The sequence below is a fragment of the Macaca nemestrina genome, chromosome 19, assembly GCF_043159975.1.
Source record: "Macaca nemestrina isolate mMacNem1 chromosome 19, mMacNem.hap1, whole genome shotgun sequence".
Classification (NCBI taxonomy): Eukaryota; Metazoa; Chordata; class Mammalia; order Primates; family Cercopithecidae; genus Macaca; species Macaca nemestrina.
The window spans coordinates 45,438,100-45,461,229 of NC_092143.1; the positions used below are offsets into that span (position 1 = coordinate 45,438,100).

The following is a 23,130-nucleotide window of genomic DNA, read 5'->3' on the forward strand; positions in this document are numbered from 1 at the left end:
AATCTCTCAGGCTATTTGATTACCATAAAATATAGTTCATAGAGGAAAATCAAGACAAGTGATTAATTCTCCATAATTCTAATTACCCACATAGCTTTTGTAATACTGAACAAATTATAACCAGAGTATTTATTTTCTAAATTATCTTGTTCTTCATGCCTTCTTTGGTTAAATTAAGGCTCTGAGGAAAGAAAGAATTTATGTGTTTTCTTTTGAAAAATATAAATTCATAGAAATATTAGGTTGGTGCAAAAGTAATTGCAGTTTTTGCCAAAACCACAGTGACTTTTGCACCAGCCTAATATAAAGAACCTCAGAAGTCATCTATTTCAATCCCCACATTGTACAAGTAGGGATACTGAGGCATGGGGATATTATAATGTGTTCAGTTCGGTGGATATGCTGAGACTGCAACCTGATCTGCCAGATTCCAGAGTGTTGCTCTAGGTGACCTCTTAGATAATGTATGTGAAAAAGTATTTGTGGAAAAATAATAGCTAGACTCTCATATTCATACACAGCTAGGGCTCTGTGATGGTTCCATATCTTACTTCACACCATTTATTGATCTTACTAAAGAAATGTGAGTTGCCTAGATGAATCCTTAGCTTGCCAAAGATTATTTTCAAGAATGGAGTTGCTTGGTGAAGAAAATTATCTCCCTACCTGAGAAGAATTTTTAGTGGTTTGTGCTGGAGCAAAGAATTGACAGTTCACTTTAGAAAGTAAAAATCATTGATCAATTCTATGTTTATTGAATGCTAAGTCCATACCACTGTGATACAATTAAGAGCTCCTAAGATATGATTCTCCTCCCCTAAAATCTCACTAGAGAAGTCAGGCATACACATAATACCAGCCACAAAAGTTAGGGCATAGTCATGACCTGAATAGCAGAGATTTCTCAAGATGTCTGTGCTCATGGCCAAGAGAATGGACAAGCAAAAAATACTGAAAGCCTGGGGATTTTGGAGGACCTTGCAGAGGAAATGAGGTCTAAGTTTTCCAGAGGACAATAGGCAGGTATTTAAAGCAAGGGAAAGCTGGGTGCCATAATGAGAAGAGAGGAAATGCCAAAGGGATGCTTAAATCCATCTCACTGCAATAAGGGATTTGTAAAAGGGCTCTTCCTTGATGAGGTGATTGGAGTCAGGCTGAAGAAGGCCCTAAATATGTAAACACAGAGTTGGGCCCTTTTGTCCCATCAGATGTGGAAAGCCACTGGGGAACCACAGGCAGGAGAAGGTGTGATGAACTCTAGGGAGCAGCTGCCAGTCTCGCTGCCATCCAGAGCCTGCCATCTCTTGCCTGAAAAGATGGGACCTCACACTGGTTCAGAGTTTCTAGGCCTTTTTCTTAAAGAAAACTTTGAAAAATGTGGGATAAAATAATCAATTCTACTAGAACAGGCCAGCCACCACTCACTGCTAGGGCTTTGAATTCTTTTTCCCATCCACTCTTAAAACTTCACCATTAGAGCCATTCTTCCCTATTCAATAATAGTGCACACCCATGCATGCAATAAACACTTATTTAATAATATGCCAAGCACTGTTCTAGGCATTGAAACATAGAGATGGATAGGTTACAAAAGGATCCTGTTCTCGAGGGACTTACAACCTAGTGGAAGAAGACAAACTATACAATATATGAGAAAACAAAAGCAAACTTATTTCAGATTGTGAAGTGGGCATGTCATGATTGACAGCAAGTAATTGGGGATTAGGAAGCTTCTGCAAATAGGGTTGTTAACAAAGTCTTTCTCAAAGACAGAATATTTGATCTGACACCTCAGTGATGAGATGGTGTTGACATTCAGAGCCTGGGGAATATAGTTCCAAACAGACCAAATGGCAGATGCAAAGTTTCTAAGAAAAGAGAGGGCTTCATATATCAAGGGATAAAAAGGAGGCCAGTGTAGGTGGAACAGAGTAAGTGAAGTTGTGAGTACTATGAAATAAAATCAGAGGAGTGGAAAAGGACCAGATCATGTCAATCCTAATAGTCCTTGGTGAGCAGTTTGCATTTTATTCTGACAGTGATGAGAAGCCATTGGGGGGTTTTATATGGAGAAGTGAAAAAATCTGATTTATCATTTTAAAAGATGACTATAATGCGTGTGGAAAGATATTAATTATAGCATTGTGTATAGAAGTACAAGTCTGGATACCAACTAACTAACCATCAACAAGGACAAGATAAATAATTTGGTGGCATGTGCATTCAATGAAATACCAGGAAAATATGAAAAAGAATGTCAGTATTTATATTTTGATATAGTTTGTGAGTAAAAGGTGTCAAATAGTGTGGAGTGTTTCTTACTTTTGTGTAAAAAAATAAAGTAGAACCCCAAAAAAGAAGACTTTGTAAAGCAATGGATTATTTGTCAATTTCAGATGTTTCCTTCTTGGTCCACTGATATGGCTTGGCTCTGTGTCCCCATCCAAATCTCACCTTAAATTGTAATAATCTCCAGGTGTTAAAGGCAGGACCAGGTGGAGATAATTGAATTGTGGGCGTGGTTCCCCCATGCTGTTCTCGCGATAGTGAGTGAGTTCTCACAAGAGCTGATGGTTTCATTAGGGGCTTCCCCCTTTGCTTGGCCATCATTCTCTCTCCTGCCACCCTGTGAAGAGTTGCCTTCTGCCATAATTGTAAGTTTCCTGCAGCCTCCCCCACCATGCAGAACCATGAGTCAATTAAACCTCTTTTCTTTATAAATTACCCAGTCTCAGGTATTTCTTCACAGCAGCATGAGAACAGACTAATACGTCTGCTTAGCCATTGCTGTACCTGTGACTCCATCTACCCATCTACTATCCTGCTGTCATCACTAGCAAAAACCAGACACATGACATCAGCCTGCCAGAGCCACCTGTTCCCAGTTGCATGTTTGATAGGTTCTTAGTGGGAGAAAGTCATGGTAAGATCCCTGTCAATCACACCCAAAATTTCCAAAACAAGGCGATTAAGTGAGCAGCAAGCACAAAGCTCATGGAAGGAGTTTCTCTGAAGAGTTCTAATTTGAAAATTGTGGATGGGGTCAGACAATGCCAGTTTTTGAGAGGACGGGGAAAGGGGACCACAATGGGAAGAGAGGTAGCCTGCCACTGAGCACCAGGGCAACCCAGGCCAGACGGGCTCCTACTTTGGTTGTCTTTATCCATGCAGTGGGGGCAACGAATTATATGTGGATAAAGGTAAAGCCATCCCAGAATCCACCCTTCCCCTTAGCTCACTGATTTTCTCTGTCACCATTCTGGCTGGAGCCCAGAAAGTATAATTCTGTAGTGAAAACCATGTGGGGTATAGAGCACAACAAATGGTGCACTCCAGCAACAGAAACAATCTCGTGATGGCCCATGTCTCCAGGTAATGCCATCCTCCTCCACTAGCGTACTCATGCACACACTTACGCATGCAATCACATGTTCAAACTTCCCATTGATTTCCTATTGCCATGATTCTGTAGAAAGACCTCCCTGACTCTGGTCCTGATACATTGAATCAGTAGTTCTCAAGGTGTCGCTTTAGGACCAGCAGCATTGACCTCACCTGGGAGCTAGTTAGAGCTGGGCATTCTTGAACCCCACCACAAACCTACTGAATCAGAAACTCTGGGAGTAGGGCTCAATAATCTATAGTTTAACAAACCCTCCAGGTGATTGTGATACAGGCCCAGGTTCTCAGTCTTGGTTACACATTGGGATCACCTGGAGAGCCTTAATGACTACTGATGCCTAGGTCCCACTCCAGAGGTCTGTAGCAATCAAACTGTGTAAGAGCTGGATAGTAGAATCTGTGTGTGTGTGTATGTGTGTCTTCTGTCACACACACACACACACACACACACAGTGAGGATGAACGGTGGGAGGACAAAAACTCTTTCACCTGGACACCTTCCAATAGAATCAACAACTTACCACCTTTTTCTCTGCCTTCTTCTTTACCTGTCTCTTCCTTCCTATATTCCACTCCAGAAGTGTTTGAGCACTGCTTCAGCAGGTCTTCTCTGCCTCATTTCCAGACTGCATGCATTGAGGCTTGCTAAGTAGTTTAATCTTGGAGAGCTAGCAGTCGCACTGGAAGCAGAAGGTCTCATCTTCATGACACTATCAGGAAGCATCTCAGAAAGCAGCCACTTTGCAAACTTACAGGTGGAATTGGCCCTAATGTAGAAAAATTGAAAGATTAATTGAGTTAAAAAACAAATTTATCGTTAAAATAACTTACTGCTGGGTGTGGTGGCTCATGCCTGTAATCCCAGCACTTTGGGAAGCTGAGGTGGGTGGATCACCTGAGTTCAGGAGTTTGAGACCAGCCTGACCAACATGGAGAAACCCCGTCCCTAATAAAAATACAAGATTAGCCAGGTGTGGTGGTGCATGCCTGTAATCCCAGCTACTCGGGAGGCTGAGGTAGGAGAATTGCTTGAACCTGGGAAGCGGAAGTTGCAGTGAGCCGAGATCACACCATTGCACTCCAGCCTGGGCAACAAGGGTAAAACTCCGTCTCATAAATAAATAAATAGATAGATAAATAAATAACTGACCACTGTTTAACTCAACAGAAGTGTTTTAAAATTTAGCTTAACTCTATTGGTGCTGTTTTCCACTTCGGTGAAGACCTGTGTTTATAAAACATAAGTACTTTTTCAACCTGGAATGATGCTATACTAGGACCACCAATGTGTATTCCCTGCTGAGCCTTAACATGTGTCCCCTGTGATTTGGGTGACTGCAAGTGTCGTCTATCTTTTTGTGCCTCGTTGTGCTTTAAGACTCTTGGAGTTTCCTTGTGGACATATAATGAGCAGCAAGTAACCTGCCAAACCACGGGGATTTCCTCCTGCATGGGGTCCTTTGGTTCTAAGGGTTCTCAAGGACTTTGAAGAGAAGAGAGTAACTGAACCAGTGCATAGTATAAAGAGCATGCAGCTGTCACATGCATGCTATTTACACCGTGCAGGCAAGTGCACATCAATTCATATTTGATAGCTGTGCTATGGTGGGCACACTTCCGAGGGAAGCCCTGCCAATTATAACAAGGGCAGCTATGTGTTCAATATTAGCAACATACCCAAAAGAAATAGCAGCTTTGGATTTGTTCTACGATTGTTGAACAGCTTAGCCAAGTCATGACACATTCATTCATTCAGCATTCATTGAGCAACTGCTACTTGCCAGTCGTTACACTAGGCATGAGAGAAACGAAAACAAGTAAAACCTACTCACTGCCTTCAAGAGCTCATGGCCTGGAGGACGAGACACATGTAAATACTGACAACATAAGGTGGTCAGGGTGTGGCCACGGCAGATGCAGGGGTCTATAGGAGCATGGAGAACACCTGATGCAGGCCTAGTGGGTGGTCAGGGGACATCAGGGAAGGCTTCCTGGAGGAGTTGACACCTAAACTGATTCTGGAAAGATAATGGGCATGGACTAGGTAAATACTGGTGTCAGGAAGTAACAGAAGTCATCCTTCATCTTAGTGAGCTCCAGAAAATTCTATTTTGGGTCAGAGATCTCAATTATGAATCTAATGAAAGCTATGAGCTCTCCCCCTGGTAAAATGTTCATGTATAATTACAGCACAATTTCTTGGGGTCATGGACTGCTTAAGTTCCATACACAGATCCTCTAGGGTTCATGAACCCCAAGTTAAGGGCTTTGCAGAAAATTATATCCTCTGTGCTGGAGGAACCCTCTGAGACCACCTAACCCAACCCCTCACTTTATCAACAAGGAGAACAAGGCCAAAGAGGACAGATAACTTGTTCAGGGCCACACAGCCAGTGGGTTGTGGGGATGTAGAAGTCTGAAAGGGGAGGGAAGGCACGTCCACATTCCAGTCCCCATGGTATCTTTTCCACAGGGATATTTCCTGGCTGGCATCTGAGCTATGTTGATGTGAAGGACAACTCCCGCGACGAGACCTTCCGCTTCCAGTGCGACTGCTGGCTCTCCAAGAGTGAGGGTGACGGGCAGACGGTCCGCGACTTTGCCTGTGCCAACAACAAGATCCATGATGAGCTGGAAGAGACCAGTATGTGGGGGAGAGCATTGGCTCAGGAGGGAGGCAGGGAAGGGTGCTGGAATAAGAAGACACTGTTCCAGCTGGAGGGGCGTCAGATGCCCGATGCAGGGAATAATATGGAGAGATGCATTAGGAAACATCCTAACTGCTGTTTGGTGAAACTGGAACTGCTAAGAAACACTGATGCCAGCTCATGGCTCAGAATCACAGGGACTAATTAGGTAGCAGGAAAACCCACTGGGGACAAGCTGACCCTGACCTGAAGGCTGAGCTGGGTGGTTTGGTGTGGAGTCCTCTCTGGTTTATTTTTATAACATGGACATCATCCAACTGATGCCTGTGGCAACAGCTGCCTAATCAACACTTCCTAGAAACAGAATGCAGGGGAAGCCAGTATCTCCAGCAGCGGCTTTCCTTTTGTCCCTTCCTCAGGGGATATTTAAAGGGGAAGAGTAATTGATCCTGAGGGGATGGCCATCAAAGCCTAGGGAGATGTGCCTCTCACAGATGCCAGGATCTGGGCCCAACAGATTGGAAGAGGCTTATCAAAGGCAGAGCCTGATATAAGAAATGGATTTTTCCAATCTTAGTTATTAAGGCAGCACTAGCTTCAGTAAGAGGCAAACCCCTAAATCTCAGTGTCTTCACACAACAAAACACTTTTCACTCCTTTTATACCCAGTCCAGTATGTGTGTTTAGTGGGAGGTCTTCCATGGAGTGATTTAGGGACCTAAGCTCCTTCTATCTGTATCTCAATCATTTCTAATGTGTGGCTTCCATATTTCTTGCAAATGGGAAAAGAGCATGGAGAAGGCACACTCCCCTAATAGAACTCACATCCTGTTAGTGAAAACTAGTCATGTGGTACCACCAGATGCAAGGGCACTTGGGAAATGTAGTCCCTGGCTGGGCAGCCCCTTCCAGGGGACTACTGTAGGCTATGGAAAGGAGGCCACCAACCCACACTCATCTCTACCATGCCATCCAAACTGCTCAATGATGAGATTAGCTGCCTTGAGAGGTAGTGAGCACTATGTCCCTGGGAGTATTCAAACAAGGGCCAAGCACCCATTTATCCAGAATTCCTGTATGAGGATTCCTGCCCTAATTCAGAAGGTAGACTCCCAACTTGTGTTATTGCACTCCTGAGAAGTTATGGGTGCCCAGTTTTATTTTAGATGCTATGAATGATGCATATGGCTTTGTGACCTCTAGTTTATTTGTATTGTCCTTTGCACATGCATTAGTCTCTCAATACATCCAAAAGCTCCCACAGGTTAGGGATAGCATCACTCATGTATGTAGCCCTCTGCAGCTCTGCAGGCCTTGGGGATCAGTAGGTGCTCAATTGGTGCTCAGTGAATGGAAGAAAATATAGTCCTTGTCCTTAGAGTCTCACAATCTAGTTCGAGGGAAACTTTACGCACCTTACACAAGTGCCATGATAAGCAATAGAGGTTCCTCAGGCTATTGGTGTCCAGGAAAGTAGAGAGTTGTAAGGCTTGGAGCATAATCACTGAGTCTCCTTCACAAATTCCCTGCCAAACCTCTGCTAAAATCTGTGAGATTGACAGGGAGATTGTAGAGGGTAAGTGACCCTTCTGTTGGTTCCAGAAGGATGTGTGCATGCTGGAGACCAGAGGGCAAGGACGCATAGCCAGGAGAGGGCCTGAATCAATCCCTCTTTACTGGGAGGTTGCATAGAGCAAAGCGATGCCATCTGGGCTGCCCATGAGGGGACAGGCAGCCACACCTGTGTCCTCAGATAGAGGTTCAGCCTGGAGGCAGTCGTGGATGCAGCTTGAGGCAAGCATGCCAACCCTCAGCTACCTTCATTTAACCATGTGACAAACTCTTACTGAGTACCCACAAGGGCCAGGCCCTAATCTGACTTCTGGGGACACACTAATCAATGAAACAGAGACTCTGCTCTCATGGCACTTACATGCTGACATCACTGACCCCAAGGCATCTCTGGACACTCAGTGTGTGAGGACAAATACTCTCTTGTACTTGAACAGAGCTTTATGGGGCTGAAAGCATTCCACATCCATGTTCTCAATAGATCTTTGCAATCCTACTCCCACCCCGTGAAATAGAGGGGGTGCAAATTCACAACTCTGTATCATGGATAAGGCAAACAAAAACCCAGAAAAGTTAAGTGACACGTTGAAGGCCCGCTGCACCGCCCCAGGATGTCTTGTCCTTATTAGGCCTGGCTGGTACTCCAGATTAAGTGATTGCTCCATCTCATTTAGCTTCCTGTTCTCTACCTTTATCCCCAACTCTTGTTGGCAATTCTAGAAGCTGCTCCTTGCCCTCTCCGAGCATCTGCCTCTGCAGATGGTTCCAATGTGCAGCCAAAGCTGAAAACCATTGGCAATCTTTAAATAATACTAACGTCTGGGTCCCACTCCCAGAGATTCTATTGTAATTGATCCAGGGTCAGAAAAAAGGCCAGGACAGTAAGATCATATGCACATGTGTTTACATGCATGCTTGTATACACATGCACATGCACGTGCACATGCACACACACACACACACACACACCTGGAAGGACAAAAACATCTCTCGCTGGGACATCCTCTGGCAGGGCCAATGTCTTCCTCTCTGCAGCCCCTCCCACTCCCTGTGCTCCCACTCAAAGCCTTTTAAGGTTGCCCAGTCAGCCTTACCTGCAACATTTCCAGCCAAAATACAGTCCAGCTTGCAGGTCAGCTCCCCAGGGATGGAACGTTCACTGCTTGCTTCACCAGACAGTTCAGCTAGAAAATCCATCTTCATATTTATGTTATTGAAGCATCCATCCTTTGGTAGTCCCAATGGAGTCAAACAGAAAGTTTCAGGAGTGGTCAGGACTCTTGGTTGTATGTACCTGAAACCCAATCCTAAGCTGGCTCCAGCAAAAGGGAATATATTGGCTCCCAGAACTTGGAAGTCTTGGGTGGCTCTAGCCGAGACTTGGCTGTCTCCAGAGGCTCCAGTGATCTCAGTATGTCTCTTTCTTCTCCTCTCAGCTCTGTTTCCTCCCATGTGTCAACTTTGTTTTAGTACATTGTGGAAGTTGGCTGCTCGCAGCTCCAATCCCATACTGTTCCAGCTTAATAGCTTCCATGGAAGGGAAGAGAGCATCTCCCTGGGGAGGATTCTTATTGGCCAGGTCCAGGACTCTCAGCCCCATCCAACCCACATGGTAGGAGCTCCCCAACATAAACAATGGTCCTGAAACATGAGACAGTGAAATCCAAATGCCCACTGGAAGCCCAACTATGCTCCTAGCATTCATCCATGGCCATTACATGCCCCTGTAGTTCTTGTCTCGAGACTAAACATCTGTTTATTATGCAGCTCCTTGAACAATGTGACATTGAATCTTCCCTGCATCCTGCCCCTTCCCCTTTCGGTACAACCTGTGTCGCTCATTCGTTGCCCTCTGCAGATGCCATGCCCAGGATGAAGGCAAGATTTCAAGGGGGATCTGCTCGCTCCTCTCCTGTCTTGCCTTTCAAACTATGACACATGCCCCCTAAGCTCACAGTAGCTTTGCTGGTGGCCTCTTTATGCTAGTGACTTCCATGTGCTTCTTCCTTTGCATGACTGCCAAGAGCCTTCCTCCAGTGGGGCTTGTCCTTGGGTGTGCTGGCCCCACGGGAGATCTCTGTTAGATGGGGTTCATCACTTCTACCTGCCCTGAATGTTCAAGCTCCTGATCCTCTTTCATCTGCTCCTTCCCAGCAACCTGTGAAAAAAGTTGAGAATCATGCCTTCTACATTTTTATCAAGTCACTTCATCTGGGAAAGAAAGCAAGATGAAAATATGCTGATTGAAACTTCCTTTCGAAAGACCACCGATGCGACTAGCAACATTTGTTTCTAATCTACCTAAATGTCCTTGCTTACAAACCTTCTCTACCTTATCCTTAGGACCATTAGGAAAGAATTCATTTCAATCCATGTAGGACAGGCCACCCACATCATCTCTCACACTTCCTACTTGAGTCCATCGCGGTGATATGCAGGTTCCCAGTGCTCCCTGCCTCCCTCGCTGATGCTGACAAACCATTTCCCTAACCACACCCAGGATCTCCCTTTGAATTCACCAGTACCTGTTTGCGGAACAAACCATTGCCTCCCATGGGAAAGCAGAAGGCAGTGGTTTGAACCACTGAACAATGTGATTCCCTTGCTGGGATGGCTTTGGGTTCCTGGGCTGGAATCTGTCCTGGGCTGCAGAACCCTTCCCTACTGCAGAAAGGATGCACTCTCTGTGGATCTCTTCCTCCATCAGAGTCTGCCTGTCTCTTTGCCTAGATTCACTCTACTTGTTTCAGGTAGCAGAGATTTCTCCTTGAGAAAAGTTGCAAAAGGGTGGCTGGGGGGCTGGGATTGGTGCTACATTGAGCCACAGGCATGGCCATCTCTCCTCTTCTTTATTTGTATCATGTCTCTGAGATAAAGGCACAGAAACAGAGCTACCCCTTTGGATCCAGAATCCCAGACCGCCAGTCATTCAGGTACTGCAGCAAGGGGTCTATGTCTGGAGACACTCAAGCCAGATACTTACTGTGTCGTCCAGGGTGCCAGTTCCATCCCTGGCCTGGTCCCTGGGGAGTGAGCCTGGATCACGTGCCACACACCCTCAGTATCTCAGCTTAGGGGGATCAGGTTGCAATTTTAATTAGGGTGGTTGGATAGACATCTCTGAGACATGACTTTTGAGTAAGGACGAGAAGCTGAGCCAGTGAGCCAAGCCACTATGGGTGGGGGAGGGAGAAGGAAAGAGGGAAGGACTCCAGGCAGGACAGCATTGCAGAGCTCTAGGGTGGAGCATACCTAAGTGCTCTGGGTGCAGCTAGGAGGCAGAGAGGCTGGAGTGAGAAAGAGAGAAAGTACTAGGACATGAAGTGGGAGAGGAAATGGGGAACCAGGTTTTCCTCTTACCCCACGGTACTTTGGCTCTTTTTTGCAGGGTTATCTGTCACATTCTGCTATATGGTACAGTCAGTGTTTGTGTCTGGGGCTACAGATTGAGTTCTAGTGTCACCCAGGGTCTAGTCCAGTCCTGGCACTTAGCACCTACTTAACCAATGTTGCAGGAGTGCATGCCTGTGCAGACACGATTGAGGGAACAGCAGGGTGAGATGGAATGGCACCGAGACAAGCTACGAGCGAGACTGCTTGCTGGAGCAAGTGCAAGGGTCTTCAGGGTGCTTTGACCGCCTGGGTCTTTCCCCTTTGCTTTTGCACTGGGCCCCCCTTCTTCTCCCTTCTCAGCACCCATCTCCATTTTGCATCTCAGCCCTGTAGCTGAGTGTTCACCCCCACCTCCTGCTGCATTCCCAGTGGCTCCCATATTTGCCTGCAAAGAGGTTGCTACTATAAATAAATGAGAGCATTCACTGTAACCCCAGAATCTGGGCAGGTTCTACCTACAACATCTCAATCGTGGTGATTTTAACCTGCCTCCCCCACCCCCAGGCTGTAGCCTAAGACCAAATGAAGGACCAGAGGCTGTGGCCCTATTGCTCCCGCCCTGATGATGGGCACGGCCTCCCCTGTGCTGACCCTCCCCCACCTCCTCCATTACAGCCTACGAGATCGTCATAGAAACGGGCAACGGAGGCGAAACCAGGGAGAACGTCTGGCTCATCCTGGAGGGCAGGAAGAACCGATCCAAAGAGTTTCTCGTGGAAAATTCTTCTAGGCAGCGCGCCTTTAGGAAGTAGGAAGGGGAGGCCCATGGGAAGTGGTGGGGGGTGGGTAGGTAAGGGAGGACCCCAAGAATCTCCCTCTTGGGTGGGAGCCATAGGTACACAAATGGGCCTAACCAGCAAGTACTTACTGAGCAGTGTGCTGATCCTGTGCAAGTGCCCAGGGGCTAAATAGGCAATGGTGAAAGGGAAAGCATGGGACTGCACTTAATGGGAGCCTACCCTGTGGCTGGACAGTGCTACTCACTGCAAACATTGCCTCATGTCTACAGAGACAAGGACCTTCCATCAGAGCCACTTCTGAACTGCTCAGATGCCCACTTCATCTCCTCACTCCTTCCAGGACTGCTGAGACAGCCTCTACCTCCCCCTTAACTCTGCTACATCTTTCTCTTGGTCCATTAGACTGGTAGCTTAGAAACAACAGAAATGTATTTCTCACAGTTCTAGAGGCCGGGAGTCCAGGAGCAAGGCACCAGCAAATCTGGTGTCTGGTGAGGGCCCGCCTCCTGGTACACAGCCAGCCATCTTCTCACTGTGTCCTCACATGGCAGAAGGGGGAGGGAGCTCTCTGGGGCCCCTTTTATAAGGGCATGAATCTCATTCATGAGGGCTCAGCTATCATGACCCCATCACCTCTCAAAGGCCCCACCTCCAAATACCATCATACTGGAGAATAGGTTTCAACATATAAATTTGGGGGAGCTGGGGCACAGATGTTCCATTTATAACAACCTTTTCTTCAAATCTCCACATCAGGATGAAGTCTGGACTCCTTAGACTGGCACTTACAGACCCCAGCAGACCGCCTGCACCCCTACCTTCTCCATTAGCTTTTCCCTCTCTGAACCCAAACTCCATCCAAGCCAGCATTCCCCCAGAAATATCTGTACCTCCATACCCCACTATTCCCACCCATGACTTTGCTAAGACATGTCTGTTTCAGGGGACTCTTCCCTTCCCCTCCTCCCTCTGCTCTCCAAGTCTCACCACCCTCACCATCTCCATCCTGCATAACGTTGTCACCATTCTTTGGTGCTTGGACCAGGCAGCTAGTGGGGCTTTTTCATTGTGATTGTCTTGGTCCCAAACTGAACTGAACCCCTCAAAGCCCCCAGGACTGCCGTGAGGTCCTGCTTGCCATCCCATCCCTGTTCCTGGCCCAGTGCTTGGAATGCAGCAAGCCCCCAACAAATGCTTACCTGCTCCAGTGGGCAAAGACCACACCTTTGTTTCCTGCAGGGGGACCACAGACACATTTGAGTTTGACAGCGTCTACTTGGGGGACATTGCCTCCCTCTGCGTGGGCCACCTCGCCAGGGAAGACCGGTTCATCCCCAAGAGGGAGCTTGTCTGGCATATCAAGACCATCACCATCACCGAGATGGAGTATGGCAATGTGTATGTACTGAGCCTTTCCCCGAGGAAGTGCCCCTCCCTCAGCATAGGGCAGGGACTGAGCTGGAACGTGGGCAAGAGAGCAGGGTGTGAGGAGGTATATTCTTCAAGGTCAAGATTACCCCATTCAGGAGGCCTAGAAGGCAGGAAGGGAAGAGACACCTGTATGGTTCTGAAGCTATCTGGATTATGCATCTACTGTCAGAGGCAGGGGAGTAGGCCAGATGACCTTGGGTGCATCTAGTCTTTGAATCCAGGGATGCTTCCTTGGAAGAATACTGAGAAAGTCAAACAGTGCCAGAGAGCAGAGACTTCCCTTGCCTTCCCCTTCCCTCAATCTAAAATAACAAAGAAACACAGCTTTGAAGCCTGCTGTTTACACGGTCATAGTGAAAACCCACCATCCATGTGGGCAGAGTAGGGACCAGAGACAAGGTAGGGTAATCCAATGGTCCATCTGCCTCACAGTACCCCAGATAAGGGGCTTTGCATTCTCCCATTGGAACCTTCTGGAGACTCAGGCATTTCTGGAAGATTAAGGGTCTTAGTTACCTGGGCAACATAGTCACAGTCATCAATTTGTCTAATTAAAACCCCTTGGTAGCCAAACTGGAAGCCAGAAAGAACCCTGAGGCTCTGGAAGGCAGGAAAGGTGCTGAGAAGGAGGCAGGGTAGGTTGGAAAGGGGAATCCAAGGTCAAGGCTTGCCAAAGAGTAAGTGAAAGCTGAGTACACAGCTCACAGGGCCAGAACCACCATGGACCCTCCACATCTGCATCTCTCCCTGGGGCTGGCCCTGCTCATACCACACCCTAAAGCCTTCCCTGTACAAGGAAAGGTAACCTCTGTCTGCACAGGTAACCTCTGTCTGCAGTAGCCAGGCTGGACCCAGGCAGAGCCCTCAGCTACGGGCTCTGGCCCTCAGGAGCCCAAGCTTCTCAAAGCCACATTCGTCCAACCTGCAGCTCCCTGGATTTGGCTCCCCCAGACCAAGCAACTCCTTGGGAATTTGGCAGACTGCCATAACAAAATAACAGACAGTGGGTGGCTTAAACAACAGAAAGCTATTTCTCACAGCTTTGGAGGCTGGAAGTCTGAGATCAGGGTTCTAGCATGGTGAAGTTCTCGGAGGACTGTCTTTCTGGCCTGCATATGGCCGCCTTCTCTCTGTGTCCTCACGTGGTGGAGAGAGAGATCTGGTTTCTCTTCCTCTTCATGTAAGGGAACTAATTCCATCATAAGAGCCCCACCCTCATGACCTTATCTAAACCTAATTATCTCTCAAAGTCCCCCATCTGCAAATACCATTGCATTGGGGGTTCCAGCTTCAACGTATAAATTTGGGGAGATACAACTCTGTTCATAGCAACTTCCCTCTTGAGCTATGGCATTATTTGCTGCTCTTTTAGAGAAAGCTCAGCTCAAGTACAATCAATCCTGTAGGAGTTGCTCTATGTGCCTGCTAGGACCAGTACTGATGAGAATTTGACAGTTGGGAGACTATCCCAGAAAAGTGAATGACTCACTGAGCAAGTCAGGGCCAGGCCTAAGCCCTTTCCACGGCTCAGTACTACCTCCCATTCACAGGGATTGTGTCTGCTGATACTGCTCCTCTGCAAACCTCCCAAAATAAACAAAACAAAATAAAATAGTCACCCTCACATTACCCTTAATCCCACAATGTTGGCCAAGAGAGAGAGTTCTCAGCACCACCTGGCGCTTTCCTGTCTTAGGAGGAAAGGAAGGCAAAGGCCCAACTGTAAGCTTCCCGTCCCACGGTCCTGGGCTCAAGTTGTAGAATTTTCCATCCTGTGGAAGAAGAAACCTCTCCTAATTGAAGTATCTTTCCCTCCAGCCTCAGGAATGCAGCCTGTCGTTGGCTGTCACCAGAGCTGGAGGGGGAGGAAGAGATATCTGTGGGGAAGGGGCTCTTCCTGAAGTGACGGGGTTGCAGGGGTTCCAGGCCCCTGGATACTAGCACTGTCTCCTGGTCAACTGTGTGGCCTCCAGCAGTTACCCTTCTCCTCCTTGTGCTTCACGTTGCCCTTTGGGAGGAGAGCTGGATGCTCTATAGGGTCTAGGGTAGAGGAACGATGGCAGGGGTGTCAGCCTAGGAGCTCTCTGAAGTCATGCCCTAGCTCACCCCTGCCTGCCTGCAGTTCTCAAGCCTGTGGTCTCTGCTGGATGAAAACCTGTCTCCTGCAGAAATATCACTTTCGTCCAGAAGGGGGACTTTGTAGGCATGTTTAATTGTGGTGACAATTCACATGGTCTCATTCTAGAAGGCACCTACATTCTGTATTATAAAACCACTTGCTTAACACTGTGTGTAACATCCACAATTCCTTTCCTGCCACCACATTAGCCGTATGTGGAGTTCCATGAATTACAAATGAATTTAATCTCAATCTCTCATATACGCAATAACTCCAAATGTCCATCTCCCAGCTATTTCCATTCTGACCCCTCTTTTGCATGTGCTGTTGACCTTCCTGACCAGTTCTCATTCATCACTAATAGCCTCAGGATTTGTGTGAAAAGTAATACAAAAAGACCTTTATTTTTTAACTGAAAACACCTTTATTGTTTATCCCAGTAGCATATCTAATACACAACCATAAAAATTCAAATAATACAGAAACGTATGTAAAAGAAAGTAAAAATTCCCTACAGCCCTGCCCATCAGAGGTGGCCACCGTGATGAGCATTTTGGTGACCCCATTCTCTGTGGCATTTTTCTGATACACAGTGTTCACAGATGTGCACTTATACATAGTTTTGAATATGCATCAGTTCTTTCTGCTCATTTTTCTCTGCTTTTGCCTTTACTCTGGCTGGACACCTTCCCCCCTTTCTAGCAGGAGCAGCCCGCTGCGTGTCCTTCCAAAGCCAGAGCTTTGTGTAAGTCTGTAGGGCCCACATTTTGGTGATCCTATAATTATGTCTATCAGAAAACATTTCCTTATATCTACACCAGGGAATATTTTTCAGCCATCAAAAATAATGAATTAAATACATACCAGATGACTTGGAGCAATTCCCAGGAAGTATTATTGAGTGAGAAAATCGAGACACAGGAAAACATGTCTTATGTGATGCCGTTTTGTAAAGGGAACACTGACATCCCCATATGTCTATGTACACGTGGGTCTGTGCAGGGTTGGGTGAAACGGAGGGAAATTTGGCAGGCTACACCCTCAACTGTTACATGGGTTATCTGAGGAGAAGGGATGCTGAAGTGAGAGGAAGAAGAGAGAGAGCCAAGCAAAAAGGGAGCAAAAAAAAAAAGTACATTTAGAAAAGTATGTATAGGATCAGATGATTTTTGTATTTATATAGAATTATGCATATTAGTGGGCATATGCATAAAGAAATGCATTTTAAGAGAATTTTAAAACAATGCACATATATCCTCCTCTAAGAAATTGTAGTATGTAACAACAATCCAAATTTATCAAGTGATAAATTGGGGGAAGACAATCTCAAAACAGAATAAGGATTTCCTGCAAATGTCTTTAAATGGCTTATTCTTCAGGGCCAGGCAGGCTTTGACTCTGGGTCACCTTAAGCAGTGACTTTTCTTCTCCAAGTCTCAGTTCCTCCTCCTATGAAATGGGAGGATGATGCCCAGGGTTGTTGTGGGAGCTAATGAGATTCAAGAATGCAAAGTCCTGGAGTTGCGTAAGCAGGCAAAAAACCAAAGGTGTTTTTTTGTTGTTGTTGTTTTTTTGTTTTTTCTGTTAAGAATGTTCATCTAAAATAGGGTTTGATTTTGCACCATTGGGCACACCTTTTCAGTGTTGCATTCCTGAAGTTGTTAGCCAGCACCAAGACTGCTTGTTTTCAAAGGTGTTAGCATATTAGCAATTTGGAGTGGGAAGAAACCATAGCAATTGTTCAGTACAAACCTCCAGCTTTGCCAATGGGAAAATCAAGATCTGGGTAGGAGATGTGACTTGTCCAAGGTCACGCAGGTGGTAGGTGGCAGGGCTGGGGCAAACCATGCCCTCTCACATCATGTGCAGCATTTTCCCACCATGCTGTCTGACTTTTTCCTTTATAATTCCTGAACCCACTGTCATTACCCAGAGTCTAAAATTGGGGATGTTCAAGAGAAGGTTTGGGAGGACTTCTTGGTCCAAGACAATTCTCTTGGCTCCAGACTTGCTTCTGCTTGTGATGGCTTCTTTGGTAGAGGACTTTCTCTTTCCCCTTGTACTCTGCAGTCTGTGAACACATAGACACACACACACACACACACACATATGCATATATACACAAACTCTTAGTTCAACTCAGTCAAGTGTAAGGAATTTGGGAGCACAAATTTAATAGTCATATTTCCACTTGGTTTTGCGTAAAATTGTCACTCTGGATTCAGCAACTTCCTCTAAAGGTGACACCACCAGGTACAAACATTAACCAGTCCCTTTGAGGGAGCAAGAGCATCTGCAGATGGGAGTGAGCTTGGAAAAGAGCAGGTGACAGGTGAGAAAGGAAAGCACAGCTGTGTGCAGTGACTCACACCTGTAATCCTAGTGCTTTGGGAGGCCAGCGCAGGAGGATTGCTTGAGGCCGGAAGTTTAAGATTAGCCTGGGAAACATGGTGAGACCCTATCTCTACAAAAATATATATTTTTTAATTAGCTGGGCATGATAGTGCATGCTCATATTCCCAGCTACTCAGGAGGCTGAGGCAGGAGGATGACTTGAGCCCAGGAGTTCAAGGTTATAGTGAGCTGTGATCACACCACTGCAGTTCAACCTGGGTAGCAAACTGATACCCTGTCTCTAAAGAAAATAAAAATTAAAAATACATTAAAAAAAAAAAAAGGAAAACACAAGGGAGAGAAGAGTCAGATCACGAGGAGTTTTGCAGACCATTGTAAAGTCTTTGGCTTTTACTTGACATGGGAAGCTACTGGAGGGTTCTGAACAGGGGAAGGTCATACTTGCACTTACATCTCAACAGGATCACATGGCTGCTGCATACAGAATTGACCACAGGTAGCAAAAAGCTAGAAGACCAGTTAGGAGGCTCTTGATAATTTCCAAATAGGAGATGATGTTGACTTAGACACAAGTAGCAGCAGGGCAGATAGATACTGGATAGTTTTCAAGTGGGCTGGTTCTGGATTTATCTTAAAAATAGGGTCGGCTGGGCACAGTAGCTCACGCCTGTAATCCCAACATTTTGGGAGCCTGAAGCAGGTGAATCATGAGGTCAGGAGTTCCAGACTAGCCTGGCCAAGATGGTGAAAAAAAAAATTAGAGTCAACAGGATTTGCTTATGGATTATATATGGAGTATGAGGGGCAAAAAAGAAGTAGAAGAATCTGGCTCACGCCTGTAATCCCAACACTTTGGGAGTCCGGGGTGGGCGGATCACGAGGTCAGGAGATCAAGACCATCCTGGCTAACACAGTGAAACCCCATCTCTACTAAAAATACAAAAAAAAAAAAAAAATAGCCGGGCATGGTGGCGGGCGCCTGTAGTCCCAGCTACTTGGGAGGCTGAGGCAGGAGAATGGTGTGAACCTGGGAGGCGGAGCTTGCACCACTGCACTCCAGCCTGGGAGAGAGAAGGAGACTCCGTCTCAAAAAAAAAAAAAAAAAAAAAAGAAAAAGAAAAGAAAAACCAAGTAGAAGAATCAAGAAGCAACTGGAAGAATGGAGATGCCTGTCCATGGCGAATTTTAAGTTAAACAAGAATCCATACTCACAGTTTAACCCAACATTTCCAGCTCCAATATCCCATTACCCTGGGAAGGGACCATTTATGGATGAGCAAGGGGATCCGGGGAGGGAGCAGCCTTGGCTGGGGTCTGCTTAGCCCCTCCCCCTCCTCTCTCCCACGTCTCTGCCAGGTACTTCTTTAACTGCGACTGCCTCATCCCGCTCAAGAGGAAAAGGAAGTACTTCAAGGTATTCGAAGTTACCAAGACGACGGAGAGCTTTGCCAGCAAGGTCCAGAGCCTGGTGCCCGTCAAGTACGAAGTCATCGTGACGACAGGCTATGAGCCAGGGGCAGGCACCGACGCCAACGTCTTCGTGACCATCTTTGGGGCCAACGGAGACACAGGCAAGCGGGAGCTGAAGCAGAAAATGCGCAACCTCTTCGAGCGAGGCAGCACAGACCGCTTCTTCCTGGAGACGCTGGAGCTGGGCGAGCTGCGCAAGGTGCGCCTGGAGCACGACAGCAGCGGCTACTGCTCAGGCTGGCTGGTGGAGAAGGTGGAGGTCACCAACACCAGCACCGGTGTGGCCACCATCTTCAACTGCGGCAGGTGGCTGGACAAGAAGCAGGGGGATGGGCTCACCTGGAGAGACCTCTTCCCTTCTGTCTGAGGGGCTACAGCCCCCACCCTCTCACTGAGATGCCCCCATCTCACATTTCTGCCCTCCATCTTGGTGGTCAGCAGCCCTCCAAAGCCTCTGGAGTTGGCACTGGGGGCCAGCAGGCCGCTGAGAACTTCATGGGGTCCTGCTCCCCACCCTACCCCCAGTTTATTGAACCTACAGTGATCATAATTAGCTTGTGTCATAATCTGTGGCAGCCCAAAAATAGCTTTTTGTATTTCCTTTTTCTGTAATAACAGTAGTGATCAGGCTGGGACTTGCTGTCGAGTGTGGATGAGAAATTGAGTCTTCACCCAGGGGATAGAAGTGGAGAAGGAGAGGGCATCGAGATGGTGTATTTTAAGCAAAAACTAATTAACACTTTTCCCCAAAAAAGCTGGGCTAATTAAATTATTACCAACCATATCCTATAAAGAATTCATCTTAGCGTCTGCTTGCTAAGAAGTGTATGATTTTCCCCAGTTTCAATAAATCCAGTGGCAAATGGAGAAAAACATCAGGAGGAAGTGTTTTGCTGGGGGATTTATAAGCCTGTGAAGAGTAGATAATTCTTTCCATCACTTTACAGAGAACGCATTGGCAGGTTCCTGCTGGTTATCCCAGCCTGTGCTAACACAGTCAGGACTGGACACAAAGGTGATAGGGATAGCACCTGCAACAGCCTCGTCACTGGCACTCTAAGGCCGGGAGAGAAAGCAGGGTCATTCTGGTTATTTGGTGATTATAATCTGTGGCTCTCTGTGGGCAGGATTTGGACTGAGAGCTGAGAGGGGCTTGGGAACAAAGTGAAGACCTGGTCTCTACCCTCAAGGGGAATGTGACCTTGCTGGAGAGGCAGCAGGCGAACCGTACATTTGAGTACCCACACAGATTCGCACATGCACACACACTCTCCCTGATCGGCAGTCACGAAGTCACAGCAAGACTTCGCAGAGATCAGCACCTAACTTCTGATTTTCCTGCAGAGAAAAGGACAGCAACAAGGTGGGTCAGGCTGGAAAATATCCCTATAGGAGGGCACCCCAGGACCAGTGTTTCTGCCGCTTTGCTGTCCCTGCACCCTCTGTCCCAGAAAGGTCTAAACTCGCAGTGAGGCTTCAGGACCCTGAGGCAAGTTCAGACCCCTCTCAGAGATCTCTTGGAGAGAGGTTAAATGCACTGACTCTGGGGCAACCAGCCTGGATTTAAATCCCCATTCTGCCTCTTCGCAACTGTGAGAACTTGGGCACATTATTTTCTCTCTTTGGGCCTCAGTTTCCTTATCTGTAAGACAGGGGGAATGATAATAATGCCCACCTTGTAAATTATGATGAGGACTAAATGAGTTCATGTGTATGTAGTTTTAATTCAGTGCCTACACCAGATAATGAGTATATCCACCATGCTGAACACGCAGGACTGGGGTGTGTGGGAAGGGGAAGATGGCATCATTAAACAGCTTTGTTTCCATCTCTTTCTGTGGAACTGGTTCTCCCCCTGTCCCTAGATGAAAATTTAGACAAGCCTCACAACTCCTGTGGACTCCAGTAGGTAATAAAAAGTCCAACAAACACTTTAAGTCATGAAATCCATCTCCATTCTGTAATTTAAATGTCCAGCCCCAATATAAAGATAAAGACATCAAACTTAAAATTGAGCTTCCTGCCATCTCCTGGCTCAGTCCCATCACAGGTGGGCCCCACAGTGAGGGAGGGGTGTGAGTGTGTGTGCATGTGTGTGTGTGCAGTGAGTGTATTATGTAGTGTGCAAGTATGGTGTTTGTGTAGGTGTACACATTAGTGCATGGTGTGTGCCTGTATGTGAATCTCTATGCATGTGTGCATACATGAGCATGGGTGTGTGGGGGGTGTATGTGTGCCTGTGAATATGTGTGAGAGCATGTGTGTGCATGCACATGAGTGTGCAGGTGTGTGTGCGTGCATGTGAATATGTGTGTGTGTACACAAGTGTGGGTGCGGAGTGTGCATGCATGTGTATCTGGGCGTGTGAAGGCGTGTGTGTGAGAACACATGAGTGCAGTGTGGTGTGTGCATGCATGTGAATCTGTGTGCGTGTGTGTGTATATGAGTGTGTGGTTGTGCTGCACATGCATGTGAATCTGTGTGTACATGAATGTGGGTGTCGTGTGTGCGTGCATATGTGTGTGTGTGAGTCAACCTCCCCTCTCTTCCCCTGCCTTGCCCTGTCCCTCCTCCTCCTGCCTGTTGGTGCGCCAGGATTTCAGACTACTGCGGGAGGAGGAGTAGTGAAGGCAGCAGGCAGCTTCCTGTCCGAGGGCTGCTATTATGGCTGGTGTCTTTGTTTCCAGACCTGACAGGTGTTTAGACTTTCACAAGCGCTTGTGTGGGTTCACCCTCCACTCTGTCCTCTTATTTAGGATCTGAGACACTCCACAAGAGGCTCTCGGGCACCCTTCGCTCTGACACACTCCAGCCGTTCAGGCCACTCACCTCTCTGTGACCAGGGCCAGCTCATCTCACCCCAGCCACATCTCCAGAAGGGGCAGGCAGCTTGTCTGCCATATGCGGACACATCCCCTCTCACATAGCCCTGCTGGAGCCCCAGTTGCTTGCCTCTGATTCAAGGGCAGCCAGGAGGCAGGGCGCACACTCAGCCCCACAGGAGGCCTCTCAGGATGTCCTGCCCTTGAATCCACTGCTTCCTCTCAGCCTTCCCATTCTCTGACAGGACCTGGAGGGATGTGTGCGGCCCAGAGTCTAAACTGGTTCTCTGCCCTGTGCTTCTGGCAAGAGATACGATACATGGGGCTCTCACTGCAGAGTGTGGCATCTGTGGGTGACTCGGCCGCCGCTGGTACAGGAGGAACCTGTTACCATCCTGCTGCTGGCGTGTCCTATTAATGTTGGCTTACCATCGACGGGGTAGTGTTGGCCTGGCTCAACAACATACCCCAGGACCTTAGCCAGCTTTCTGGTCATCCTTTACCTGCCCTACCGGCTCGGCTTTCTTCAGAGGATTTGTTGAGATCTGAGGAAATAATTGCTTCGAGAGCTCCATTAAACTCATTAATACTTTTGGTCCATTCCGGGGCACTTTCTTACCCACAGGCCTCCCCAGCCCCTGCCCCCTACCTGGTCCTCCAAGTCCCTGGACCTGGGCTATCTCCATCTGGGCAAGTCGCCCACAGCTCTGTGCCCAGCAGGGTGGCCCCCAGCAATGCCATACACACTGTCCTCTCTGCTGTCCTCTGCCAGGGCTGACCTTTGCCTGAAGTCTCCTTGCCACCCATCCACTCCTCCACTCTACCAGGCACTGCGCTTCACATTCTTTTTTGTTATTATTTGTTTTGTTTTTTCGAGAAGTGTCTCACTCTGCCACCCAGGCTGGCGTGCAGTGGCACGATCTCAGCTCACTGCAACCTCCACTTCCCGAGTTCAAGTGATTCTCATGCCTCTGCCTCCCAAACAGCTAGGATTACAGGCACAGGCGACCATACTCGGCTAATTTTTGTATTTTTAGTTGAGATAAGGTTTCACCATGTTGGCCAGGCTGTTCTCAAATTCCTGACCTCAGGTGATCTACCCACCTCGCAAAGTGCTGAGATTACAGACATAAGCCACCACTCCCTGCCCACATTCTTTATTTTTAATTGGTGCACAA

At 47.3% G+C, this 23,130-nt stretch overlaps 1 protein-coding gene across 13 annotated transcripts in view; it reads left to right on the plus strand.

The window, feature by feature from the left end:
• The window catches only part of LOC105499623 (lipoxygenase homology PLAT domains 1), a 183,781-nt gene extending 162,788 nt beyond the window's left edge, over positions 1 to 20,993 (plus strand). For 6 of the 13 annotated variants that reach the window (XM_071085422.1, XM_011772360.2, XM_011772381.2 and 3 more), the window contains 4 exons: positions 5,876 to 6,046; positions 11,631 to 11,763; positions 12,995 to 13,153; positions 19,017 to 20,981. In XM_071085422.1, the coding sequence (XP_070941523.1) occupies positions 5,876 to 6,046; positions 11,631 to 11,763; positions 12,995 to 13,153; positions 19,017 to 19,497 (944 nt within the window). In that variant the 3' untranslated portion in view covers positions 19,498 to 20,981. Of the gene's footprint in view, positions 1 to 5,875; positions 6,047 to 11,630; positions 11,764 to 12,994; positions 13,154 to 19,016 lie in introns of all 13 variants that reach the window. The other 7 variants (XM_071085420.1, XM_071085421.1, XM_011772351.3 and 4 more) reach the window with 6 other exon arrangements.
• Positions 20,994 to 23,130: the final 2,137 nt, after the last annotated feature.